The 26,757-nt window shown below is 39.1% G+C and overlaps 3 protein-coding genes and 1 long non-coding RNA gene across 13 annotated transcripts in view; 2 read left to right on the top strand and 2 right to left on the bottom strand.

Moving 5' to 3' along the window:
- The window catches only part of LOC117236799 (transient receptor potential-gamma protein), a 97,808-nt gene extending 81,372 nt beyond the window's left edge, over positions 1-16,436 (bottom strand). For 4 of the 8 annotated variants that reach the window (XM_033500076.1, XM_033500070.1, XM_033500072.1 and 1 more), the window contains exon 1: positions 13,120-13,436. Coding sequence is in view for 4 of the 8 variants with exons in the window: in XM_033500070.1 (XP_033355961.1) it covers positions 13,120-13,122 (3 nt within the window). In the remaining 4 variants the exon portion in view is untranslated. Of the gene's footprint in view, positions 1-13,119; positions 13,438-13,466; positions 14,146-16,417 lie in introns of those variants that run through there. The other 4 variants (XM_033500074.1, XM_033500075.1, XM_033500077.1 and 1 more) reach the window with 3 other exon arrangements.
- A 382-nt stretch (positions 16,437-16,818) lies between these two features.
- Positions 16,819-19,592, top strand: LOC117236802 (probable tyrosyl-DNA phosphodiesterase). The gene is made up of 6 exons (XM_033500084.1): positions 16,819-16,993; positions 17,070-17,153; positions 17,232-18,336; positions 18,430-18,972; positions 19,043-19,247; positions 19,315-19,592. The coding sequence occupies exons 1-6, from the start codon at positions 16,969-16,971 to the stop codon at positions 19,444-19,446; spliced, it is 2,094 nt and encodes a 697-aa protein (XP_033355975.1). The 5' UTR covers positions 16,819-16,968; the 3' UTR covers positions 19,447-19,592.
- A 1,284-nt stretch (positions 19,593-20,876) lies between these two features.
- Positions 20,877-24,907, top strand: LOC117236806 (protein THEM6). Of its 3 annotated transcripts, none has more exons than XM_033500094.1 (5): positions 20,877-21,187; positions 22,018-22,501; positions 23,496-23,710; positions 24,183-24,368; positions 24,526-24,907. In XM_033500094.1, the coding sequence occupies exons 2-5, from the start codon at positions 22,342-22,344 to the stop codon at positions 24,634-24,636; spliced, it is 672 nt and encodes a 223-aa protein (XP_033355985.1). In that variant the 5' UTR covers positions 20,877-21,187; positions 22,018-22,341; the 3' UTR covers positions 24,637-24,907. The 3 variants fall into 3 exon arrangements, with proteins under 3 accessions (XP_033355985.1, XP_033355984.1, XP_033355983.1); XM_033500093.1 differs by having other exon boundaries at positions 20,877-21,496; XM_033500092.1 differs by having other exon boundaries at positions 20,877-21,749.
- On the bottom strand, positions 22,379-26,736 carry LOC117236810. The gene is made up of 5 exons (XR_004493908.1): positions 26,651-26,736; positions 24,530-24,933; positions 23,349-24,438; positions 22,744-23,255; positions 22,379-22,520 (listed from the first exon to the last, which is right to left on the bottom strand). It is a non-coding gene; the product is annotated as an uncharacterized LOC117236810 (long non-coding RNA).
- Positions 26,737-26,757: the final 21 nt, after the last annotated feature.

Here is a 26,757-nt window from a genome sequence, read left to right as displayed (position 1 = left end):
GTTCTGTGTACCAAGACTCCAATCGTCCTGTATACCCAGGCGACTTGTTTCAAGAAACGTTTAAGTGTATTACTGTTTGCGAAGTATCCAGATAGAAATAGCCGATACAACCGAGTGAAACGTTGTTCTAATCCCCTGGCTCTCTAGTGCAAAAGGTGACAATCGTAAAAAGCAGACCGCTCGATGTCTTACTGTTAGCCGGCGCCATAGTTTGCCCGAGAAACAGTCAAGTTCTTGCGATTCTCGCGAAGAATAAGAACATCGAGAACCAATCGATCGAGCTCGTTGTTTTTTGCTCGGTGCTAAGAATACGATTGCAATGAAGGAAACGAGCGCGACTAATAAGGCGACGAAAGTTTACAAAATAACGAAGAAAAAGGAACAAGTATCCAATTTCTACGTAGCTTGACATTTAGATGAAACACGCGCACGATTTATCGGAATTATTGCTTTTACAAATGTTTACGAATTCGCGAGGGACGATCTCATTGAAAAATCGATCCGTCCGGCGCCACGAAATGAATCAAATGGACACGGATGCGACGTATATTCCCGTCTTTCGACGCTGACGACTCATTTCCCTGATCGATTCCAGCTCTGCCGATAATTGCGCAATTGCAAGTAGCTGTTTAATTAATTCGTGCAAACGTGACGATACAATGCAACGTCCTATAGTCAACATTTATTCTTACAGTATATCACCGTGGAAAATAGAGATGGGAAAAGGGAGAGAGAGAAAGAGTGACTTATCCGAAGAAAGAACTCGTGTGATTCAACGTTAAATATAATATTACACGCGAACGTCCGTTTTATTTATATTGAGTCGAATTTACTGCTTTTCAAACGTCAACGTTAAATCTTCTCGGCAGATATAATAACGTGTAATTAGAACGTCTATCAACGCGATTCTTCTAATAACATTTTAACGATTCTCTCTATTCGACCTCTGTCAATCAAGTGGAACGTTTTGAAACACGAGGAATACTCCGAATTTCTCGATCAAATTTCCGCCGCTGGTTTTATTGCTCATATAAAATTGGTAGGAGGTAAGAGAACAACGAGGAAATTCTCTTTTAATCCGATAGAATCGAGAAAGGCTCCCTATCAATCGACAACACCGTGCCGCAAGATCTTTCATCACGACTCCCAGAAATTAGGTTCTCCCTGGTGGATATTAAATGACTGATTACAATGTCGTCGTAGACAAGAAGGACGCGACAGGAGGTCCCGTACAAGGATTATTACCAGCATGTTTCATAGAGTGTCAGCGGGACTTGAAACTGTGTTTACACGAGCACCGATATTAAATTTTATTTTCATAAAACCAGCAGAGATACAGCGAGAGTGCCTAGATTAAGACGTACACTTGGCTGCTTGATAAAAGAGATGTTTCTAGCAAAAGAGCCGCAGGAAACGTTGTTAAAGGAATTCTTCATTCTGTTCGTCCAAACTTCGTTTAATTAATGGTCGAGATCAGGGCGATCGATAACGAGATAGAAGAATAAATTTGGACAAGACATGCACGAGGTATTAGTATCCTCACCTTGCGAATAAAAAGCGTTCACAATATCACGTATTTCGCTATCCATTTATATGTGATTCTACGCACAAAAATAATCAAAAAATGTAGAATAGCCTTTTCTCACTTAATTAAGGATTACCTTGGTACATGCGTGACTGATAAATTCTCAAATTTAATTTTCTCGGAAACGAAACACCACTACGGAAAACAAAATGTTACTCTATACTTTCAACTTATTTCTGTATGTAGAATCACCATCTATAGTACTACGGGTTAGGTATACGGGACACCCTGTAGACAAACTTTCCACCTAGAACGATTCCAGACGTGATTAAAATCGTACGGTTTGCATTGATTAAACTTCGACTCTTGATCTTCTCATTATCGGAGCCGAAGGTCGGAGGAAAAAGCCGGAATGCGTACTCATTTTCAAACATTCCACGAATAGTTTTCGATACTCTGGGCCGTCCCTGCACGCTCGTTGAATTTTCTATTCACATTACTGATGAGACATGGCAACGGATATTTTCTGGAATTCCGAACAAACAAGATTCCATGTTTCACGAGTATGTTTCACGAGTATATTTCACGAAGACGTATTCCGCTTCTTCGAGTCCTTGGTTCCCTTGTTCTACGCTCGTGGGACCCCCTGGTGCTATCCTGGCACATCCATAAATACACGCACGCAATACGTGTGCACATTTATCCGATTCTTCGAGTATACCAGAGACAGAAACTAATGCAGGATTTTCATTTCCTATATCTGTTTGCACGTAGAGATTTTCAAACGAACAATGTAACAAAACTTTGACGAACGCTGAACGAACAATTGAGTATCGTTTTTGTCGGTGTCAAACGGAAACGAAGAAGCGTGTGCGTTTGAGTAAGTTGAAAAATAAAATGGGAAAAGACTTGCTGAAAATCTTCGCATCGCTACAGTCCACTTGGTAACAAACGAGCGACGCATGCAACCGGAAATGGTGCTTTCTGCACTGCTGGCACGAGAATAAGGATAAATCGTGGTTCATATTGGCGCGTGTGAATTTCAGGGAACTTCACAATGGAAGATCAATAAGATATTTAAATATCTCCAGCTGACTTGAAATTGAAAAATATTTGGCAACAAATTACGATATATCGTGTCACGTACATTTATATGCATTCTATCGAACTGATGCGAATTTAGGAGAAAAATTGTGAATACAGTAGAATCTTCTTTACCGAAGCAGCCGTTATCTGGACGTTTTATTATCTCAACGGCATACTTCCTATTAGAACACGGTATGCAAATGCAGGAAAGCATTCGAACGTACGTAGAAGGCTTTTATGAATACATTACGTGTACTGTAGGAAACATTTTGAAATTTCCCCAACACTGTTACGAGACTCGACTATTAAAATCATACTTAGTAGTAAAGCAAAACAAATTTAAAAATGAATATTATAAGCTATGAGATACCTATTTATTTCATTTCATTTTGCCATAAATATTAGATTAATCCAAGTGCTAAATGCTTGTTGTTATATCATATTATTATGAAAAATTCTCTTATCCAAACAGTATTGTCGCCCAATTATCATTATACAATTCGTATCACGGTGGTTCTACCATGTACGAATTTCTCATTTTAATATGGTACAACCGATGGGAAAATCGATCGCTGCGTAAACCTTGACCCCGAGAAATTCGAGAAGCGATTTATTTTTCGTTCGTCAGTGACAGCTTCACCTTTTCCGAAGATCGGTGGACCGTGTTTCCGGGACGGTTGCGCGGTCGTTTAAATTCCGAGAGCTCGTGGATCGCGTTGAAATCATCGATCGTCGCGTTCAAAGCGTATTCTGTTCGGCCTGTCCGCGGCGGAACGCGTGATCGATTGAAAGAGTAATTGCGGTTGTCTGGCTGGACTGATTCCAGAGCAACAAGTTTTGTTGCGTGCCACTGAATTGCAGTCGATGGCGATGTCTCGAAAAAACGTGGGGAAAAGATATTCATGAATCAGCTAGGAATCAACACGGTGCGTCGTCGTCGATTTCACGGAAATTTCAAACGCTCGTCACCTGTCGGATTAAATACTTTAAGCTCTAAATCGCTTTGAATTCGGTTGTCCGGAATTCCGACCGAGATTATCCCGGTTCACGCGACCGAACATTGGTCGATCCCACGCTGAATCGGTAATTCAGTGACGAAGTTCGAGATGAAGCTCGCAGAATGAATAACTGCTACTAGGAAGTCGAGCTTCATAGTCAGCGTGAGAAACCGACTGCTTTAATGTTCGCTGCTGATTCTCGTTTACAGAATCGATATCGCTGCTGATTCTCGTTTACAGAATCGATATCGCTGCTAATGCGTCGCGATGGCCATTTATCTTTGGGCATTTATCTTTAATTATTAGATAAGTGTGATACGCGTCGCATACACTTCACACTCAGCGACAACGGTGCGAAAAACGAAGACCGATAATTGCAACGAACGTTATATTATTTGCGTCTCTGGTAACAACCGATAGATAGGATTAATCCTTTAACGAGAGAAAACTATTTAATTACAGCATTCTATTTCGAGTGGTCGACGTACCGCTCTTTAACGAAATGTTTCGTAAGAGCTTGTATTGTCTTCCTCGTAAAGTTCACTCGTTTGTTTCAATGTATTTATATAACTATAATTAATATAACTATACTTAGTTCTATACGAAGATCACAAGAGAAAAAAATAAGTTAGACTTTTCGTATTTTATCGAGGCACGACTTATTATTTAACGAAGTCTCGTTCTTATATATATGAAACTCGAATTAAATTTCTCGAAATGAAACGGGAACTCTTTTCGTCTTTGCCGATACTACATTTCCAGTTCAGGTTTGCATACAATTTCCCTTTGCCAATGCAATGCAATTATGCCTGCATCGCTGTCTGTAACAGACCTCGTTATTTGGTAGAGTCAAAGGTAATTACAGTCACCCGAATATCGCCAGCCTTTTATTTTACAAATATCCCGCTCGTAATTCCGCCCGTTCGTTTATTATTCATCGTCTTGACAATTCTCGAAGTCTTCCTTCTGACAGAAGACCGCGATGTCAATGAAAATGTTCCTTTCGAAATTTCGTCAGCACGCGGTAACGCGTGACCAGAATCGGAGAACGAACCTCGATACAACGACAAATGCAAATTGGATGATTCACCAGAGACTGATTTTAAAGTAACGCGACCAATAGAACGAGGGATGATAATAGTCTTTTATTTTCTTTCTTCTTTTTTCGATTCGATCCTACGATTCATCCACGACAAAATTCGAATCGTTCGGTCTGCTCGGCTTTAATTCAGAATCATCTCTCTGCCTCATCTCTCTCATCCATGCGTACGCGGTTTGATCGTCGACTTTAAATTTCCACGGGGGAACGCGGACTTAAACGGAGGACAGAATTTCATGAAAATTGAGAAAGTTCGGCCAAACAGCCGGAAAAGTTCCCCGACCCATCGATCCAATTCAAAACGCATTACAGCGATGTTAAGGGATTCCCGCGGCTGACGAAGGAGCAGGTCGCGGGCAACGAAGCCAGTTAAGGACACGAGCTGAAGGAAGAGCGGCGAGAGGGCTGTGAAATGGTTGGAGTGGAATCAATGAGGATGGCGTCGCTCTGGGGCGTCGACGTTTAGCTACTCGCCGGCGCTGCCGACTCCTCGCGAGATTCCTCCGCATCCTCAAACATTCGACACGGAGAAGGTAAACAGAAAGGGAATTCGTTCGATTACAGCGATTACCTTATTACCCTTTCGTTGAATGGGTCGTTGATCGAGTTGGATATCGAACCGTCGTAATTCAGCCTCGACTAAAATCGAGACATTTCAAAGAAACTTTCTATTCGAGCGAATTTCATTATTTCGAGTAAAAATAACTTGGGTTCTTTTCCGAAACTCGTCCTACGGTTCGCTAACTGATAAAGTTTAGGGTACGATGGCAAACGATAGGACAGAAAGGATTCGCGATGTTGTTTAGATCGTTGCAACATTTAACTTGGTCCAAGTTCTTCCTTCAAACTCGTGCATATCCAAAGTGAAGTTGAGGAAGTTTGTTTGTAACGTGGGACAATTCTGCGTTACTAACTCGTTAAATTCATTGAAACTGTCGTTGCTGCACTGTTATTGTGTAACTAATTAGGAGAATACGAACTGTTTCTGGTAATTGGTGCTAAACATCAGGAGCACCGAGTATTCATCGAAACAAGCAAGAAGGTCTCAACGAACGTGGGTTAAATATCGTTAGTTTTGGAGTTACAAGACGCTCGAGTATGAATACAGATACCTAAGTTTATTAAAGCTTTTTGTTTGCTTATTTATCATTTCTTGCAACTTTCTGCAACACTCTGTAGATACCGGAACAGGCGGCACGGTTCTTTGAACTTGCAAATGACTAATATCGCAGTTAAATATGAATCAAGAGTTCGAGGGGGGACGAACACGCGCGACAACCTTAATAAAATGAAATAGACGAGATCGCGGTTACTCTTAGGGTTGCTCCGCGCGCAAACGTAATTGCATCTTTCGCCGCGTTAATGGATTCCATAGAAAGTTTCGCATTACTTGTGACAAGATCGGAAGGCGTCACGTTACATCGTACAGATCATTCTTAACGACGCATACGATTTTATCCAGAATCGTTCTTATTAAGATATGTTTAATTTTGTATGCTAGACTAGATTGGCCGCGTAGTAGTGACACACGTATGTGAATATGAATGCGTGGAAGTATGTGTGTGCGCGGCGTCTCAAAAAACAGATGAATGTAATTGTTCCGTTGGTAGTTTGGTATGGAAGATGGTGAGACAAAGTGCTGAGACGCGTGCAAATGTATATCGGCGAAGATCCTGGGAATCGTTTATTAAATAAATCTAAAACTATTCTAATATGAATTCTAAGTGTAACCTTAGTGTTCCTTTACTTTTATTTCGGCAATTAAGATGCACAATTCTCAACAGTTCTATAATACAATAGAATGTCCAGTACGCAAACCTTCCCCCAACCGAACGTTCTATCAACTAAACGATATTTCTTACTCGTGTCGTCCTACGATCTCGTATCTTGCCTGTTCCGTTATGATATTATGTTAAATTGAAAAATAAGTATATCTGGGCTCTGTATAGCTATGGTTTATGTTGATAAATTAAAAGTAAAAGAATATCAATATTTAGCCACGTATAGCTCAGAAAGATTGGAAAGAAATTATATAATAATGCGCAATAAATTATCACTTTTTATAAAAAAAGATAGTGTCATAATTTCAGCCGTTCAATTATCCGAGAAATACGACTGTCCAATTTTAATTCGGTTAATCGAGACTCTGTAATTAGGACATTGGAAATTTTACTTCTATTGTGTACAGTCGTCAACACCGAAACAGCGGATGAATAATTTTTGTTGTCGCAAAATCGTCGATTCCAGTCTGACTGCATTCAGAAATTTATGTAACGACATAATGTAATTTGCGATCGCATGGTTTCAGAGGTCTCGACCATCTCGCTGCACGAGCGACGAATAAAATAAAATTTATAACGACGACGTGCGACGCTCGATACGATTTCCGACTGATGATCACGCGAAATTGCTACCACAAAATTAATTCATACGTGACAGCTTGTTATCGAAACATATCGTTGACCGATTATCGAGTACACGTGTATTTTCCAACACCGTGTAAAACATCGCGAAAGCGGCAGAAGTTCGCTTCAGCGGTTGAATTACCCCGTGGTTCACCGTTCACTTGCGATTTTACGCCACGCAATGATGATATTTCCCAGACCTTCCACCCAGAAAATTTAAATTTCCGTTGTAACAAACTACCCTGGCTGCTAATTTGCATACGCATCGACTGCTACCTGTAAATTGCACGCATGCAAATACATAGCTATGCGATAGATGCACGTGCGAGCACCATGACATTGAACGTACAAGTGTATCGAAGCTTCGTGTCGATATAACAGATACCACACGCGTAAGTACGTGTACCTATCCGTGTTTTACATTGTGTACACACTACTACGTACATGCGTGCGTGCTTATACGATCCGTGAGCATCTATTACGGGCATGTTGAAGGAAGCGCCGGAATTATTTCGCACTAATCGTCATCTCTGGATCATGTGACTCGTAATTTCGTAGGGCTGCAAATAAGCGGTATATGCCGCACCGTGTCAAGGACGAAGCAATCATCTTCCTGTAACCTGTATGTGGCATTTAATTTCCGGGTGCAATGGTAGACGGCGTTTTGCCATTCTGAAACGACCCCGCTGGTAGCCAGCTGTGCTCGAGAGATCGGTCAAGTGAGTTCGATCGAACTGTAACTTTCTTAAATTTCGCTTGGAAGAAAGAACGAGTAGGTACGATGGGGAAAAGTCGAGCGCGACAAAAATGTGTGCTTCGAAAACGGGAATATCGCCGTGTGCACATGCAATATACACGAGACGATTCACCGGAAGCTTTTATAGGATACGAGCACGAGAAAAATGAAAGGAAAATTGTGCCTCGTGAATACGTGTTGCTGCAATTCTAAGCAACAAATCATTTTGCTCGTTAAATTTCTTTGGGGCGACGCGTGTCACGGTAATTTTAGAAAAGTTTGAAGGGTACCATTTCTTTATCTATCGGCGCAAGGTCTTTCGACGTTAGAGAGCGAAGCGTACCGTCGCGCGGTTAAATTATATCCCGCAGGTTTTAACCTACACGTAATAAACGATACGGTGTTCCATGGCTCAATCCTCTATCCTACGCGAAATATAGTTATTTTCGGCAACTAATCAATTATATTGCGTTTCTTCCTCTTGTGAAATCAGCCATAATATATCGCACGATAATCATTCGGTCGTATTAAACATCTACTTCCATACATCTCTACGATATTTATTACTAACGAGTTCAAGACACGTTCTCGTTAATTATATCTTCCCTGCAAATAGATAGAAAAAAATTTTAAGGATCGTTCGAAAAATTCGTAACACTGTTTAATATTAAATAACTAATTCGGAAATTCTTCCTAGGTAAATATGCTCCGGCATCGTTTTATCACAGAAACGTTACCTATTTCTATCGAAATATTCGGCGCACGACGGTATATGCTCGATGCTAGTGGAAAACGGTAGTCTAGAATGACCCAAATAATTGAGCGCTCCGATAACCTCGATTCAACCGATGAAGAAGAATGAGAATAGGATAGTAAGAGTCCGGCCGAGAAATAAGGTAAGAAGATAGCAGACGAAGAAAAGGTGCTACGGTTAAAGTTCCTCTGAGTGTCCTCCCTCTTTTCTCTTTCCTCGTCTCGTCATTTCATGGTATTTTAACGAGCACTTTTGTGCACGACGTTGAAAGGGAAGTCCGAAGTTGTGCCTGCTCGTTCTGTAGTCTAAAAAATTATAGTATAGCCAAATTACAGCAAATAATCGGGTATCAAAAGACAAGACGTAGGTAGGGCAATATTCTACACTCCTTTATATCGTTCACGAGCCGAAACTGACGAAAGAAGAGATTTTATTTCAATTCGAGTACTACGTTTCAACTTTTGAATTTTACTTCAATTATTTCACAAGTATGTTCACCATGGAGGCATTTAAAAAATACAATTTTACACAATTTGTTTCACGAATTAAAGTGTTATAGATTTAGGAGCTTAAGTATACAGTTCTATATGGGTTTCTCATAATCGGCAATGTCACGAACCAAGCGATATATTGTTTTAAACTGCTACTATTTTATGCAAATGCTCTTTCCATATGGAGAATAATGTCAAAGAGAGAGACAGAGAGAGAGAGAGAGAGAGAGAAACAACGAGCCGTTCGTTTCACGATTAACTAAGCTTACATAGAATTAAACGTTGTGGATGTTGAGTTGAAAGGAAACGAGTTTCGCAAACGTAACAGCTCGACGGAGATACAGAAGAACGTAACGTGGTCAGACGACCTGGGGATATGTCGGATAAATTCGTGTAAACATGTCGTAGTCGATCAGAGCGAACGCATATCTCGAGATTGAAGTTTGTATATAAATGGACAGGCGTGTGGTCAAATAAAATACCAAAAGTTCAACTTACGCCGTAATGCTTCAAACAAACTAAAACCGGGAAAACCGAGATAAAATACATTGGGAACGTAGGGTTTCGATAAACTGGTTCGTCGTTATCGACACGATGACGGTGAAATTATCGACGAGTGCGGCTAAGGGAACGTCTTACGATTTTCTTCGCAGAAATTACTTCGCAAACTTACGTCTATCGAAACCTTAAATTCCCCTCTGATGGAATTAGGCCATTGAAAACTCTATAATACGTACTTTCATAAAATTTGACTCTGGCTAGAGAAAAGTATTTGCTGGAGAAAAGTATCGGAACGATGGTACCGCAACGCGAGACAGTTCGGCCTGTTTCGTACGGTACAAATGCAAATGGCCACTTTTCCGTAAGATGGATTTGAAGTGCATCTGATTTCGATTCAAGAGTATGTCAGTTTGGGTGCGTCATTCTCTGCGACATTTTCCATTTTCAAAATTCCATTATCGCATTCAACGTGCCTCTCGACTTCTCTTGTGAAAATTTTCAGTGGCAACTTCTCCTTTCATCGATGCTTCGAATTTTAACGAGCTCGAGCTGGTTAAAAATCTACGATAATACCTGACGTCTAAAGAATGAAGAGAGAACTGTCGAAATTAACGTGATTAATTATACCATTTAAGTCTGCCGGGAAACAGAGATATGTAGGTGTACTCGATCTGTTTGTACCGAGCACAGCGAAACAATGACGGTGATTACCAAGATGAATTTATTCATGGCGTGCCGTCTTTGAGGTAGTTCATCAGACAATGGAGAGATCCTTCGGGTTAAACTCGAGATCGTGCAGGTCGATTAAGAAATGCACGCGAAGACCAGCGTAACTAGGTTTCAGGTGTTCGAACCTGTGTACTAAAACGAGAACCTTGTACTTCTTAACAAAACGAATATAATCCACGCTTTTTAAAGCATTACCGTCTTCTGCTTTGTCGATTGAGAGTTATTTACATTTACGTTCAAATTACTCTCGGTACGGAAATGTTTTTAGGAAAAAAGGAAGAAAATATCTAAAGCTACTTTATAATTGAATTTGGATGAGATGCTTCTTGTGTTTCGTAGGATTACGAACGGATGAATCCGCGTGGATTACGTAACAATTTGCCACATGGCGCAATACCGGTGCTCGCATTTCTTCCTCTCAACAAAAAATAACTCACAACCGAATGATCTATGAAAGTTGAATACACATAATTCATGTCCGCCCTGTCATACTATGTAAACAAACATTTTTGTAATCAGTACGATGTTGATCGTAATATCGTTTGGAGGCAGTAAAAATCTGCGAGTAAGCGTTACACCGACCAAGTTCTCGCTGTGGTATTAGAATATTAAAATATTAATCCTTTTACAGTGTAAAAATATTTTTACAGTGAAAAATATTTGGGAAACTTTCACTCCAAACTTGTTTGCTGTTTTGTACAATAACTTAACAATATCTGGGTATTCGCTTTCTCTCCAACCGTTCGATGATATTAAATGTTAATTTTATTTGAAATACAAGTTTCGAAGAAAAAAACATCGAAGGATCTTTGTTGCCTCGTGCTTAAGATCGAGAGCCACTTCACGTGAACTATCCACAACGTTTCTCCAGTTTAATGCCGGGATTCTCCAGATGGCTGGAGAATTATCGGCAGCCTATACAAAAATTAGTTGCCATTACGACCGATTATTCATGAAATGATCGAACGATCCGCTTAGAGCATTGAATGAAGATTCGAGTGTCTCTATCGAACGCGTTCCTTCTGCTTGCTTTTCTCGATGACAACGTTTACAATGGCCACTTTCAAGTTGGAACTTTTTAACTAAAGAACCACTCCACATCCCACAATTCATCTGAAAGACTTTCCTGCGAGTGACATTTCTTCTTACGATATATCGCTTAATAAATTTCCTCGTTCACGTAAAAAATTCGTATAGTCGTCGAAGAAGTTACAAGAATTAATTAATTTTTTCGCACGATAGTAAATCAGCAAGTTTTTTGATAAAATAAATGAAATTTTGCAAGTAAATTTTCTAAATCCGATTGTCTTATTTGACTTAGTATGATAAGATTGTAACAGACTAGGATACAAACTATGATTTGTGACATGTTTGTAACTTTTATACTCTGTAACGTTACCGATTGATGCATCACTGTGCAACACAGGCCAAGTTCAGTAAGAAACGCGGTATAACGTGCCCCAATATAAATTCCATTTTGTTCGTTCGATAAATACCAATTCAAATAAACAGTTCGATAAATCCACGTATGTACGACGGAAAAACGCAATCGCGAAAAAAAAGAGAAGGACGGAAATACATCTCGCGAAATGAGTCTCAAACAGAGCGGATAATTTATCGTTTAAAAAATGACCTCATATATTTATTCGAAATAGAGTGAAAGATTTGCGATTTATCGCAATCAGTTTACGAAATGATCACCTAATTCTGCATAATTTGCATTAATTAGTACCTTGATATTCTACAACGTTTGAAATTTGGGCGCCTGTGTAAATGTCGACGTCGAATTAAATTATTATATAATCACGGAGAGCAAGGATTTTCGATTATACCATAACGCGAATAATATTTTTAATCGATCGAGGATAACACGATACCGAATGGAACTTGGGACGGTATTTCATCGGAAACTACGATTTATTTTCGCATGCACGCGGCATAACACGATTCCCTTTCGCTCGTATTTCGATACACTTTCATATAAACAATGATGTATACAGTTGAAGTACAGTTTGAGTAACGAAACTTTCGTCGAATCGTTTTTCGATGCATGGACCGTATTCTTTCGATATCCGTGATTAATCGTTCCACGCTCTATAAACTTCCACGCAGTTACTACGATCCGGACAGCCTTGGCAAGACTTCATTGCTAACCGGTCAAAATTAATTAAAGTTATTCGATCACTTTAGCCCGTCATCCCCCTTACCGTAACAGTTCAATCAACACGATAGACCTTTTTTGTATCTTCCTCGTGTCAAACTTTCGTTCGTAAAATGAACAGGTTTAAAATGAAGAAAAACCGAAGAATGTAGGACGAAAGTATCGATATATTCTGCAGTCATTCTTATCGTTCATTCGATATTTTGTAAATTATTCGAGCGAAATAGAATTCACGGTATCACTTGTCTAAAAATTTTGTTTGTGATCGATGATTTATCGATAACGAGCAGACGCGAGTTCTCGAGGTGAAATGATTCGAAATTACAAAGTGCGTTGTGAAAACCCGCGCAGCTTTTCACTGCAACGTTGCAACAACGATGGATTTTAAACTTTCTCTTCTTTCGGAAAACTTCGTTCTCGTTATAAATCTTGCTTACGAATTTTATACTTTAAAACTTTTGAAACCCGCGTCAATTTGTTGCGTATTCTAAATGAAGGGTATCCGCGTTTTCGAAACTTGACATCGGCATGATCCGAAAATGACAAGCAATACCGAGGTTGAGAGGAACGTTCTCACTACCGAATCGCTACGTCTTTCATGCTCTGAATGATAATTTTGTTAAAATTTCCGTACCATGTCGAGTTCCGTCGTATCGTGGAATTCAATTCATTATGGTCTCAACGTTACCATTCAGAGTTGCCTCGTCGTTCCTCGAGTTTCGAGAAAAAAGAAAAAAGGAAAAAAAAAAAGAATACAACAACGATAATCTGTCGCTGCGACGGCCAATACACTAAACGTATCATAGACTTTCGATCCAACTACTTTAAAAGTTTCTCAATGTACAATAGGAAGGGCGCGTAAACAAGCGTACAATAACACGATCGAAAATAACGAATGATTCACGAGGCGACTTCCGTTTGGCTCGCGCGAAACCGACTGTTAACGACGAATCGGTAGTATAACGGTGTAAATAAAGCGACCTTGACTTTCTGGCATTTCCGGGCAGCGATGGATCTTGATTGCTTTCTGAGTGCCTCCAGAGGAAACCGCTTTCCGCAGGATGCGTTCCAGCCGACTCCACCACGGCACCACTTCTAACTTACACTGCAGTTCACGTGATCGATGCGAGGGAATCACTGTTCGACGCGGGTAGATCACACGGTCACGCGACGCCTGGATCAACGCGGTTCTAACCGGGGCCACCGGTAGCCGCAATCTTTGAATGAAAATCGACGATAAAGCGCCAACACGTGGCTAAGACGTACAATATCGGAGTACCGAGAGTTAAGATTCATTCGCGAGACAGAGACGGTGATTAAGTGACAATCAAAAGACAACGAAAGTCACTGACACGAGATCCGGCGTGAACACGCGAAAGTCACGACGGATGAATCGTTCGCGGCGCGGTCTGGGCGGTGACTGAGCGGACCGAGGCGTCTCGACGCACGGCGTCTCTCCCACCCCTCTCTCCACATCCTGCAAGCCTGACGGATACCACTTTTCGGTTGCTCCGTCGTTCGCCCTTGCCTTTGCCGCGTGACATTCGACGGTGTTGTGTTGTTATTTATTGGTACCGAAGTACATTCGACGCACTCGTCGCGAGACTCGTTCGTGTCTCGATGCGTGTTTCATGGTAGTTTTAAAGCAGACTATCCCTTCGTCTCTTGATGTCCATTTTCAACGAACGTAATAGAAAATGGATAAAAATGATGCGCGTGAGAACCGAACGACCGACGATAAAGACTATGACTAGCGCTTCACCGCGTTTTTTACGAGGGTACGTACATATATCGATGTTTCTCGCTAGCTATTAACCCCTGAGAAGGTATCTTGTTATCACGTAATATTGTTAAATATTTGATTAATAATTTGCATCGAAGTTGTGACGATACGAAGGTGAAATTACGAATCTGAAGTTTTCCGATCTCGTTTCAATAATATGTAACTACGTCAATGATATTGCGAATAAGGTTGATTTTTTAACCGGTTCCCGTTCACGCGTTCAAGCACTTCATTACAACGGTTAATTTGTAAAAATTTAATCTCATTCTTATTCGGACACTTACTGACGGTTTCTCTCGGGTTTTCGCTTCGACTTCTATATCTATCCACGGCCTTCTTTTATTTCATTGTATCTTTATTGTATAATTTCTGTTTTATTTCATTCTTTATTACATTATTGTATTTTATTTTATTCTATTCTATTATTTTTCTATCTTTACTTTGAATGTGTATTTTTGGTAAACCTATGGCCGTTTATTATTACAATATATAAAAATATATAAAACGAAAATTGCAGTAGAAAGTGGAGAATCAAGGGAAAAAGCTTCAGTTCGCTGCACCGCCACGGCGCCGTACGAATCGTGAACAAGTTTCAACTGGAACTTGATAACTATCGAATCTGACGGTAGATAATCCAATCTTCGCTTATCCTGCCGCTCCTTTCTTGGCTCTTTCCTCCTAAAAAAAGGTCGACAGTCGTCGTCGTATTTTCTGAATAAGCTTGTCCTCGTTCGTTCACTCGTTAATTCCACCTGCACTGCTTTTAAGAACGTGCTGTTTCCCGTGTTGGGAATAGAATTTCGCAAAATATTCAGAAGAATCCATGTTACAGAAGTCAGGATATTCGCATGCAAGTATTGACTGGAAATAATGTACTGTCTAACGAATATAAAATGTTCGACGAGGAATCGATTCGACGTGAGTGTTGGCTTCTCGACGTCGAAGCGCCTTCCAATTACTCTCCACTTGATCGAGCCATAATCCAAGAAGCAAACGTTTCTAGAAACAATTACGACTAAAGGAGCAAGCTGTTAATTTCGCCGAGCTGCCTGTTCGTCTTCCTGGTGACTTACGAACGAATTGCTTGTATTTTGACGTCGGAAACGTTTCCTATTTCGCTCATTCGATTTATCACCGTGAACGTCGTCTCGAAACGTAAGCGACTCGAAACGAAGGATAAGCTATTTACTTTGATAAAGTATACAACTAATTTAGAGTGTTTTAACAGTTTGTACAATATACGGTAGATATTCGATAAAAATACTATCTTTTTGAATAAAATTGTAATAAAAATTAAGTATACTATTCTTTAATATCTTCAAGTAAAAGAAGCTGTTATTAATCACATAGATACGTTTAGAACTGAAGTTTAAATGTTAATTCATCTGAAGAACTTTTGACAAGGTATATAAGTACATTTGTTGAAAAAGTCCAACTTCTTTTGAGAAGATCATCTACTTTTATCGTGATCTGTTTTTAAAATATCCACTTTCCCATTTTTTAATCAAACGATGCAAATTTTTCGACGCTTCCCCAGTGACGTGTTTTTGTTTAATATTTTCCCCAGACAAATCATCTTTGTGCGCGGGACGTCGGTTGAAAAACATTCCACCCCCTGGCGGCGACTTTAATTTAATCATTCCAATACCAGTGGCGCCCTGTAAATTATGCGCATACATATTAAGCGGACCGATTTTTAAGACCGCTATCCCGATTCTTTCCGCGGCTATTAATTGTTCTTGGGAAAAATGGAAATTCGTCTTCGCAATTTGTTTCTAAGGGGCGCTCGCCGAGCGTCGAGCGCCGCTGAGATGCGGTCGGTAAGTTTCCTCGTTGAAACTTAACTCTGGTGCTCGACGCTGCATCGGTTAAGGACGCGGTGTTACGCGTCGAGACGTTGTTAATCGTCCCCCGTCTACTACGTCTTTCGTTCTCCTTCACCACTTGCTTTCCTTCGATCGTTTTATTGAGACTCGCTTTCTAACATTTCGTATCGCATTTAAGATGCTATTTCTCAATGTCGCGTTTGAGACGTATTAATTGCATCGATGTAAATCGCTTTCCAACAACGATTCATTTTGTTGTACTTTATATCGATGTTATTAATATCTTAACTTTATATTGATACTAAATGAGTTTATTAAATTACCTTTCTCGTTCCTTATCCCTTTGTTCGATGATGTTTGGAAATATCTTACAGCAGATTACAGATCGATCGTATGAAATATTGTCAATCAGCGATTGTGTTGAATATTGTACATCGTGTTGTATGTCTTCCATCTTGATTAATGAAATTGGCGCCCATTGAAGTTCATATGGCATATCATTATTTAACAATGAGGATTAATTAAATAATACTAAATATTCGTGTCGTCTCATCCTGGTATAAACTAGTGAATGTAATTTAAGTGAGTAATGTTGACAATTTATATGGTTTTACGTTGACTTTCACATGTTTTTAAAACCACGTTTTTAAGACGCGCCGACGTGAAGAAGTTTAGATCGAAACTAATTTCAATTCGAACTACACTTACGCCATGTCGATTACAGTGCCATCTGCTCGTTCTCGTCAATAATTTGAAATAGAAGTTGGTCGGATACGGAACAAATTGTGATAGTATTACGCGTTATTGTTTTATATAACATTTAAAGGATAACTTCTTCGTACTATCATCTTTGCAAACTAAATAATATCACGAAATGGCTACAAGTTTTATGAACAATGGTAAGCATACATCAACTGGTTTTAAGGTTAAGATTTAATTTCGTGCAATTTAAAAAGTTGCACTGTTTTGTGCAAGTTTCAGTCAAGAAGCAATGCCCTTACATGGAAAAATGCTATCGCAAGAATCCAATTCATTTCAACGAGATGTCACATCCACACTGTAAGTTTCATATGTTTCTTGTCAGTCTTATCTTAAGTATTCAACCGTGATCGAAGAAAAACATATGATCTGTTTCAGTGGAAAAAATTGTAGTAAATCAGTTAGAAGGCGAAATACGAATTCCCGAGGAACTTAATTTTGAGTGTTCTGATCGTTGTCTTTTGAAAGACCAATTAAAGATCTTGCAGATTGTATTAAGAAAAAACAGAAATAGTGATGGAAGCAGTTCTTCAAACATAGCATCAAACTCCAAAATAAATGCTGAGAGTCCAAAAGTCACTAACGGAAAAACAGTTTCTGAAACTTTAAAGGATAAAGTGGAAAAACATAAACAACTAACGATTCAGAGAAGAGAAAATAAGTTGAAAAATATGGATGAAGAAGCAGAGGCACTTTTTATGTCTTCTAATGAAAAAGATAATCAGAGAAAAGTTTCCAAAATGAAGGAAGAATTGGATAATCTGAAGATAACCGAAAAATCTATGCATAAATCTAGCTCGCAAGATAAAAAGAGAGATAGTAGTATCTTTGGTGACAATGATAAGGAAAGGAAGAAATCAAAGTTAAATCATACTAGACAGGTACAAGAGTGTGGTCAAGATACAAATAATAGTTCAGAAAATATGGAAAGTTCTAGTGTTTCGAAAGGCACATCTTTGATAGAAAGATTTGAATTATGCAATTCTATAAAATCTAGGAGCGAAGTCAGAGAGAGAGCAATTAAAATGATGAAACAACAAGGATTTGAAGTATCCGTGGTAGAACCAGGAAATTTTGGTATGAAATATGCCTTATCAGCTCCATATCACTTATTTCTTACAAGAATCCAAAAATCAAAAGAAACATATAATCAACAATTTTCTATAACATTTCCTGAGATCTTAGACATTAGTTTAGGGGAAATTGTAAAAAGTTTGCATATTAATTTTATGGTTGATGTTGGGTGGTTATGTTTGCAATATTTATTGGCTGGACAACGCACAGATATGTCTATTTTATTTGGAACAAGAGTGGATGAAGAAAAATTAAGCTTGAATATCACTATGATACCTGTGTGGATGCCAACAAAGTTTGGTTGTCATCATACTAAAGTCATGATCCTGAAATACAAAGATGATGGAATACGGGTTGTGGTTTCCACCGCAAATCTATATTCGGATGATTGGGAGAATAGAACACAAGGGTTGGTTAAATAATTTTAGAAGTCATTTTGTGCTTGTTTTAAGAAGAAGAGTTGTTTTAATCGATAAACAGTTGCTTCAATGTTGTTGATCAGAGTTTGGATATCGCCACATCTTCCACTGCTGGCGGAATCTGCAAACCCCAGTGATGGAGAATCACCAACAGGATTCAAGAGGGATTTAGAACGTTACTTGCACAAATATGAACAACCAGCTTTAACAGAATGGATTTCTGCTGTGAAAAGAGCAAATTTTTCTTCAGTAAATGTATTCTTTGTGGCATCTGTTCCTGGGAGACACACAGGTGTGGAATATGATTATTGGGGTTATAGAAAATTAGGTCACGTTCTTTCTAAACATGCGAAACTACCTCCTGATGCACCACAGTGGACATTAGTTGCTCAGAGTTCAAGTATTGGTAGCTTAGGTCCTAATTATGAAAGTTGGATTCAGAAGGAGATAATATCTTCGATGTCAAAGGAAAATCCACCAGGTTTGAAGAGCTGCCCGAACTTTCGGTTCATTTATCCATCTTTAAACAATTACAAACAAAGTTTTGATTGTCAAGTTGGATCTTGTTGTTTGCCATACAGTATTCAAACACATTCTAAACAAGAATGGGTAGAATCCTATATGTAGTAAGTTCTTAATTTTTATTTATATATTTCTATTTATATATGTACATACTGTACATATAAAATATTTCAGCCAGTGGAAAGCTACACGAACCGCTAGAGATAAAGCAATACCTCATATAAAAACATACACAAGAATTTCGCCTAATTTAGAAAAGATTCCTTGGTTCGTTCTTACTAGTGCTAATTTAAGTAAAGCCGCATGGGGAATGGTCAGAAAGGACTCCCATCATATTTTGAATTACGAAGCAGGCGTTATATTTATTCCGCACTTCGTTGTACGTAAACGTATTCTTATTTATATATCCTTTATACACGTTTCAAGTATACATCATCTTTTTACAGACTGGATCAACTACGTTTCCTATCAAAAAAGAAGAAGCTGGTGTTCCAGTTTTCCCTATTCCATACGATCTACCTCTAACTCGGTACGGGAGTGGGGATAAACCATTTGTTACTGAATTTTTTTCTAGCTAGTAATATCTGAAAATCGAAGAATACTATAGCATGAAAATTACATGTATTTATTCTTTTCTATATTTTTCGTTAAGCAGAATATCAAACAGAACATTATTGTACAAATGATTTTTTTTAGAATAAACATGATAATAATTGCTTTGATACACATATATGTTAACTTGACATTACAAAAGAAGAAGAGAACTACACTTTATTTTCTTCGCGAGTTGCTTTTCGTCGTCCCATTGCGAACATAGTTTAGAATGTAATGTAATGGTTCTATGAAGCTTCTGGTAGGCTAATAGAAATTTTACGACGTCTGAAATTCCCACGTCGTACGTGAGATATTTATTGATTAGCTCATGATTCGTGCCGATTTCGTGATTGTTCGTTCGTGGATCACGCGTTTTCCATAAAACATCAGCAGGAAAGCGTTTCCTGACCACCACCTTTTCGACGTAACATCATATTGCTTGTGCATGCCCCGCCTTCAAACAACGTTTGACGAAGCTTTGCTTGTTCTTTTTCCCGTATCAATTACATATAGTTGGCATACGTTGATTTCGTAAGACGAGGTCACACAAGGTAGAGAAACGAACTCTTTATATTCCTTAAGAAATTTACTAAAAAAAAAAAGAATAGCAGAAAAAGATTTACATATGAAAGATTAAAAATTCTATTTAGGAGTGATCTTTTGACGAAGAAAGTAAATAAAACATAAAATGCTACAAAAGGAAGATTCATGGTGGAAGTCATCGTTTGAATTATCCGTGATTTTAATATGTCATAAATTATAGTATATTCATAATTACATTCGACGGTGACGTCGATACATACTTATATTGTATACACTTTTGTGCCATATTAATAAACAAATTTTAGGTGAGTTTTTAATTCATAGAAACGAGAAAAAAAGGAGGAAGATTCATTATTCTAGATAGATCGTGATGATTTAGCATTATATTTGTCCCTTAGTGTCCTATAATTATTATACTTTATTAATATAGATATTGGGAAAATTGCGTCGATACGCTTCGTTCTTTTTTTACATAGATATAATCAATATGATTTAGCAATAAATATATCAGAAAACCTCGCTTATCTCCTTAATCAGCGAGTTGTAAGACTGTCAAAGTTCAAGGATATTGTATATTTCAGACAATTTCCTTGTTACTTTGTACCTGTTTTCTTCAAAATCCACTATATAGAACCTTATAATTTCTTTTCGCTTTCAAAACTGAAGATTTCAATCTATTTGAATTAATTGTGAAGAAGAACCGTTTCAAAGAAACCAGTTTACGCTATGATTTTCAAATTTATATTTTACTCCCTGTAAAAGCAGAGGCGTTCAAAATGGCAAGATTAGCGTCATCCTGGCATAACACACACTTGTACTTCGGTTTGCCATTAAGAAAAGCGCCAAGGATTTTGACGTCAACGCGCAACGAGGTGTCGCCTCCCACTAGGAACCAGCATCATGGTTGGAAGTCCTCGGCGCAGATGCGACTTCTGGAAAGGGACGTTCCGGCGCCTGTGACGCCGACGACGACATCGAACCCGGGAACGCGTTGATCAGCAGTTTGTGAGATGTCGTCGACTCGAACGCATACTCCTTAGCTCTGTACTTGTGTACGTGTGTTCCTTGTGTGCGTGCGTGTATAAGTAGACAAGCATGTGCAGATTCGTGTTGCCGTGAATAGTCAGGCACAGGACAGTCATCGGGCGTCCGCGGCGATTCCACCTGACAGACTGCCGCTAGGTAGGTCGAAGCGAGCATCGATACGAAAGCTAGTGAGCGCTTAAACGTCGGAAGCTTAAACACCGATCTGAATAATAAGAATCTTGTGATATAGAAGAACCATCATCAATTGAGAAAACACCTTCGATTTCGGAAGAAGCAATACCGCAATGACGCATTGCGAACCTCGACGGAGAAGACCGACGTTTCGGGACAATATTTTGGAAGAACGCGGCCAATGAAAACGTGCTTCGCGTGACAATCGTACAACCTCTCGAAGGGGAAAGTATCGAAAGTAGCTTTCGCTGGGAATTTTGAATTGTCTCCACGGTATATTCGTACTACCAGAAATTCTACGTTTAAACGTTACATCGACATGGTGTCGTTGTTGCACGGTTGCGATTCGTCACCGTTCCGTTTATTCATCGGCGTACAACGATCAGCAACGTTGCAAGACGCGCGCGGTTCATCGGATGCCTATTTTTGATGTGCTGCTTATTCGTCAACGATCCCCTGCCACTTGGCAGGAAAGCATCGCGTGATCATACCAAACGCGTATTCCCAATATTTACACTATTAATTAGTGAGTGCACATTTCGGACATTTTATTACTTTGTTAGTTTACAAAGTGCTTCGCCTGCCGAGTTCTTCCGCAGAGTGATCGTTGTCAAGAAGGAGATAAACAAATCACTGTCTTGTTTTTGTCTCTTATTATTGAACATTTGCATCCTAGCACGACTCGAGTGGAATATTCCATGTGCACGATTACAATGAGAAACGCACTCCATGGAAATGTGACACTCGATACTTTTTGTCTGAGTATTTAAATGGTAATGTTTCTGGCATTTCAGGTCCGAGTGCTTCGTATATAAAAGAACGCCGGACACGGGCTGCATTATCTCTTGATGCGTTCAATGGTCGTCCGGCATGTACCGATATATTTGGAACTAAGGTTGATCGTCATGGTGCGTCGATTCACCTACGATCCTTTGACATGCTAATCGAGCAACTTGGCTTTTCATCGGCGAGAAGCGAGCCAGGAAACGCAGTCAGAATCGACGACGAATCGATAAAGTGGAGTGTGGCTTCCCGACGGTGGAGGAATTCCAAAGCCTGACCACGCGGGGATCATACTCCTGTTCGAATTTGAGGACGTGCGAATCGCAAACTTAATCATGATGATAACCTGCTGGGTGTTGGCTGGTGTATTTGGAGCTATCGTGCTGCTCTATAACCTAGTAGAAGTTCACTATTTCTTGCGTATGTGCTTGACCGTGTTCCTTGCACGTTTCTGCAAGAAGAAGGTTCATATCCTCGATGAGACCACCGTTTACGGTACGTTGGCTGCTTAACCCTGAATGAGATTAGAAATAACGATGATTAACGATTTGATGTTAAATCGTGTATAATGCTGCCTCGTTCAAGCTAGTATTATCGATAGGACGTAACCGAAACGTTATTTAAGAATATAGAGATTCCATGAAAATGCATTTCATGGATCTTTGTGGCTACGTAAGTCCAGAATCCTTACAATTTACTGACTTATCTTGGGCTCATTCGCGTAAACCTTGACCTACCATGCGCGATCAGTTGGCCGGTCGGTTGCTCGTGTCGCAAATCCGTACGAGTATTGATTGTGCAGTACTGTGCTGCGAAATTCTACAAAGCTGGACCAACAGATCGAAATGTAAACGACGTAAATTTTGCAACGTGTTTTATCAGTATGCGTCTTTTCTGTCAGTGGCGTTCTCATCCTATACACGGTGGTCTGAATTCCAGAAATTACCTACGAAAGAACATACACTTTTATCAAGACTTACATGACACGTGGGACAAACAAAGAATATTAAACTCTCGGGATACTTAATATGCTTATTATATTCCAGCAAATACTGATCTTTTATTTATCTGTCCTTGCAGCAACTCGACTCAAACAACTTTTTCATCATTCTCTGTTCCATATCTTTCATCTTATCTTCTTAAACCTCTAAGTATTTGTTTTTAATCGTATTAGTTAAATCAGAAAAGTTTTCTCGAGTATTCTTTTAATCGGAGGCACGATATGCGATTGCGGTTAGTTATTATTCGGCTGAAATCACGCATCTTTAATTCTCTTGACCGTCATGGAAAATCGCAACGTACGTTTCGCAATTGTGTGTCAAATACAATTCATGACACCAACCTTCGAAAATTGCTATTTAACTTCAACTTTAACCTTTTGGTCTTTGAAACATACATAATAAAAGAATAATCATCGTTTATCTCATTCTATTTACTCTCGCGGCTGTACTAATTTACTTTTCTAGTTGTATTAGTTTACTTTTCGCAGGTATTTGCACGACAACGGACGTGGACACATTACTTTATCACATGAACAATGCGAGATATCTTCGCGAGATCGATTTCGCCAGGGCGGATTTTTACGAAAGGACCAGCCTCTATCGCGAGATCTGTTCGCAAGGATCGGGTGTCGTACAAGGAGCGTCGACCATTCGTTATCGCCGCTTCCTGAAACCTCTGTCCATCTACAAAATAACTTCTAAGGTATGTGAGTTTGATCACGTAAAATCGTATTACACAGTCACGTTCGTTGTTCTCTGTCTGATCGACTTGAGAAACCATAGAAAACTTTTACGATTCTTCGACACAGAGATCTCGGTATCCGGTCGATTATCAACATTTGTTCTCGGTAACTTCTAGGAAAACCGATAAGACCGAGAAGGAAACGAACTTGTTGACACTTAGTGTGCAAATCGTTGCTGGTACTATTTTAGAGAGTCGAAGCTGTCCAAGTGTTCGCCACTATAGTTTTGTATGCACTCCGATGATCATATGACGCATTGTATCCAAAATGTATTCTCGCTATCACTTTTATCATGGTGCAAGTGGAATATCAAATCAAAACCGGTTACACTTTTCCATTATAAAGGAGAAGAGTTAATTGCGCCCATAAGGTTGTTACAAGTAACTTTGCCTATTTAACTATTCGATGTTTTCGTGGCATGTATCCTTGCAGATAATATATTGGGATGAGAAGTCCGTATTCATGGAACATCGGTTCATCACTCCTAGCGACGGATTCGTCAGGGCCATCGCGATGTGCAGACAAAGGCTTTTGGATTGTAGCGCCGAGGCTGTGATCGGTTCCCTTATGGAACGAGGCGTCAAGCAGAACGGTAACGTGGAGGCGGGTGTAACTCAGGTAAAATTTTCTACACTTTTTAACGAATTTTCAGTTTCTCCTTCATTATAAATAAGAAAACCTAAAATCTCTGAAAGAGTAATTACAATTGATTACATTAATCTAAATAATTTGTCTGGAGTGCAAATATATATATTAATTAACATGCATGTTATAGATACCTCATGTCCGACCGCAGATGCCACCGGAAGTCGCCAGGTGGTTGGAAAGTAACGAAATTTCTTCGGCGATGCTTCGTCAGAGCTCAGCAGCAACGACGAATTGCTGACAAAAGGAGGATACGGCGTCCTCCGCAAATGGCGCCGTGTCCACTTCCGTCTATTCGACTACGACCGTGTAAGGTCGAAGATTCGATCGATGCCAGCTTTCGTTGGTCGTGAACGCATTCATGGAATCTTCCAGTAGTTACTTTCTTGTTCGAACGACGCGCGTGATAACGTCGAATCAATTTTTTTGGTGAACAAATTACGAGTTAAGTTTGAAGCTTTTATCGATTGCATTCCCGATGGTTCGGTTGAGAATTGAGGTGAATGATCGGGCAGCTTAAAAGTTGATGCTTGTCTACCTAAAAATTGGCTCAGCGTTATTTGCAACGTAATTCGGATGCGTAATCGTATATATGTATCCAATGCCAAAGAAAAAAGAAACTCTTTCGGATCGATGAGAAACAGAAATCTACAGTACAAAGGCCAAACAGAGACGCGGAAATTATTTTACTAGGCAATGGTATATACGTGACTATCGGACAAGATGTGTTTAAATTCCTCATGCGTGCGGGGAGGAACTTGCTAACAAACCGTTTGATATGCCAATGAATTCAATGACTTTGAGAATAATTTACCAAAAGTCTTACTAGCAACCGTGGAACGGATTGCTAGAAGGATAAGGTCACAGATTGTAGATCGATTACATCCACTTCAAAGGAGCTTCCGAAATTAAAGAGAGCACCGTTTGTTAAATATTCTCCGTTGAAAGTAATCGCGAGACGCGTGGTGTTATTTACATTTTTTATTATAATATATATTATACATGTATATATATATACGTATGTATATAAATATATATGTATGTATATATAAATATATATGTATGTATATAAAAAAATATATATATATATATAAATTAGCGACTGGCGCCGGTAATGATTTCCACGATAAAACAATGTAGAATTCTCCCGAGGAGCTGCTTTGCTGCAGGATGGTAGAGATAGAACAACAATATATTTACAAGCGCGTTAAGCGGCGAATGTTTATACCTCTATAACGTATTACAGGTGCCTTCACATAAATCATGGTGGATATTCGCGCGCCTGCGATTGTCGAGCACTCAGACTGTGACATTCGCTTATCGATATGGTTACCGTGTTTGCCATATATCAGTTCGTTGTGATTCTATTATAAATTTCACTTGCTTGTTATTATTATGTTTTTAGTAATATATAGAATGCCCGCGAAATTGCGAGTTAGTTGTAAGCGGCTCGCATATGATCGATTTGTTGAAATCCTTATATACAATCCTTATTACCGACGCCATTTGCATGGGTGAATCCATAAAGTATATCCCATTTGAATTTCGAAATAAATTGGTATCCGTAGTATGGTTATTAAGTAGCCGATGACGTAGCGAGTCTCTAACAGCTAAATAGCATTGTGCACGTACTATGCGTGAAAACGTTATTATAATTCTAGATGATAATAATGTCATTTTTGTCACATAATACTATGTTGGATCATGTCGTTGAAAATACCATTACCCAGGAGTAAGAATAAATATTCCTTAGATGGCCAATGTTTCTTCGTTGGAAAGCACATATTATTTTCTTCTTTATTGTTCAGAACGATTTCGATCGAAACGATATAGTAATTGTTGACGATACAAGAATTTGGCAACGGAAGTTGAATCGAAAATTTTGTAATTTAAAAAAGAGGTCACGCAATGCATGCATGTCGCGTTGAATATTTCACGTAAAGTTCACGACTTTGTGTACTTAATTTTCATATCATAAATAGTTAAGGCATTCACACGTTCACGGCTAATGCGTCCGAGCAATGATATAATGATATATAAAAAGAATAGCATATATATTTTTAGAAATCGTATCTACTCGGTTTTCTGAATTAAACGCGGCATCATTTTTATGAAGATTATGCTGACTAGTGCAGCCAAAGAATATTCATTTCCATCCACACCAGTTAATTCAGTTTGTATATAGTTTATATAAGAATTGTTGATATATATGCATAGTCTCTTAAATCATATTAATCGTTGATTCATTGACTCACCTATTTATTCATTTGCTACGATCATCAACAATTGATCGATCAAATTCTCACAACGAGCCATCGAGTTGTCATCTGTTCACAATTATAAAATCACTATAATAAAAGAG

Source organism: Bombus vosnesenskii, unplaced genomic scaffold (genome assembly GCF_011952255.1).
Source record: "Bombus vosnesenskii isolate JDL3184/JDL3185 unplaced genomic scaffold, Bvos_JDL3184-5_v1.1 scf7180000013352, whole genome shotgun sequence".
Lineage (NCBI taxonomy): Eukaryota > Metazoa > Arthropoda > Insecta > Hymenoptera > Apidae > Bombus > Bombus vosnesenskii.
The sequence above is the reverse complement of the archived record's forward strand: the minus strand, read 5'-3'. Positions and strand labels throughout refer to the sequence as shown.

Coding starts and splice junctions, on each gene's coding strand:
- LOC117236802 (XM_033500084.1), top strand. CDS start 16,969: ATGGCTACAAGTTTTATGAACAATG. Junction 16,994..17,069: donor TACAAGTTTTATGAACAATG/GTAAGCATACAT, acceptor GTTTTGTGCAAG/TTTCAGTCAAGAAGCAATGC. Junction 18,337..18,429: donor TGGGAGAATAGAACACAAGG/GTTGGTTAAATA, acceptor GTTGTTGATCAG/AGTTTGGATATCGCCACATC.
- LOC117236806 (XM_033500094.1), top strand. CDS start 22,342: ATGATGATAACCTGCTGGGTGTTGGCTGGTGTATTTGGAGCTATCGTG. Junction 22,502..23,495: donor CGATGAGACCACCGTTTACG/GTACGTTGGCTG, acceptor TACTTTTCGCAG/GTATTTGCACGACAACGGAC. Junction 23,711..24,182: donor TCTACAAAATAACTTCTAAG/GTATGTGAGTTT, acceptor GTATCCTTGCAG/ATAATATATTGGGATGAGAA.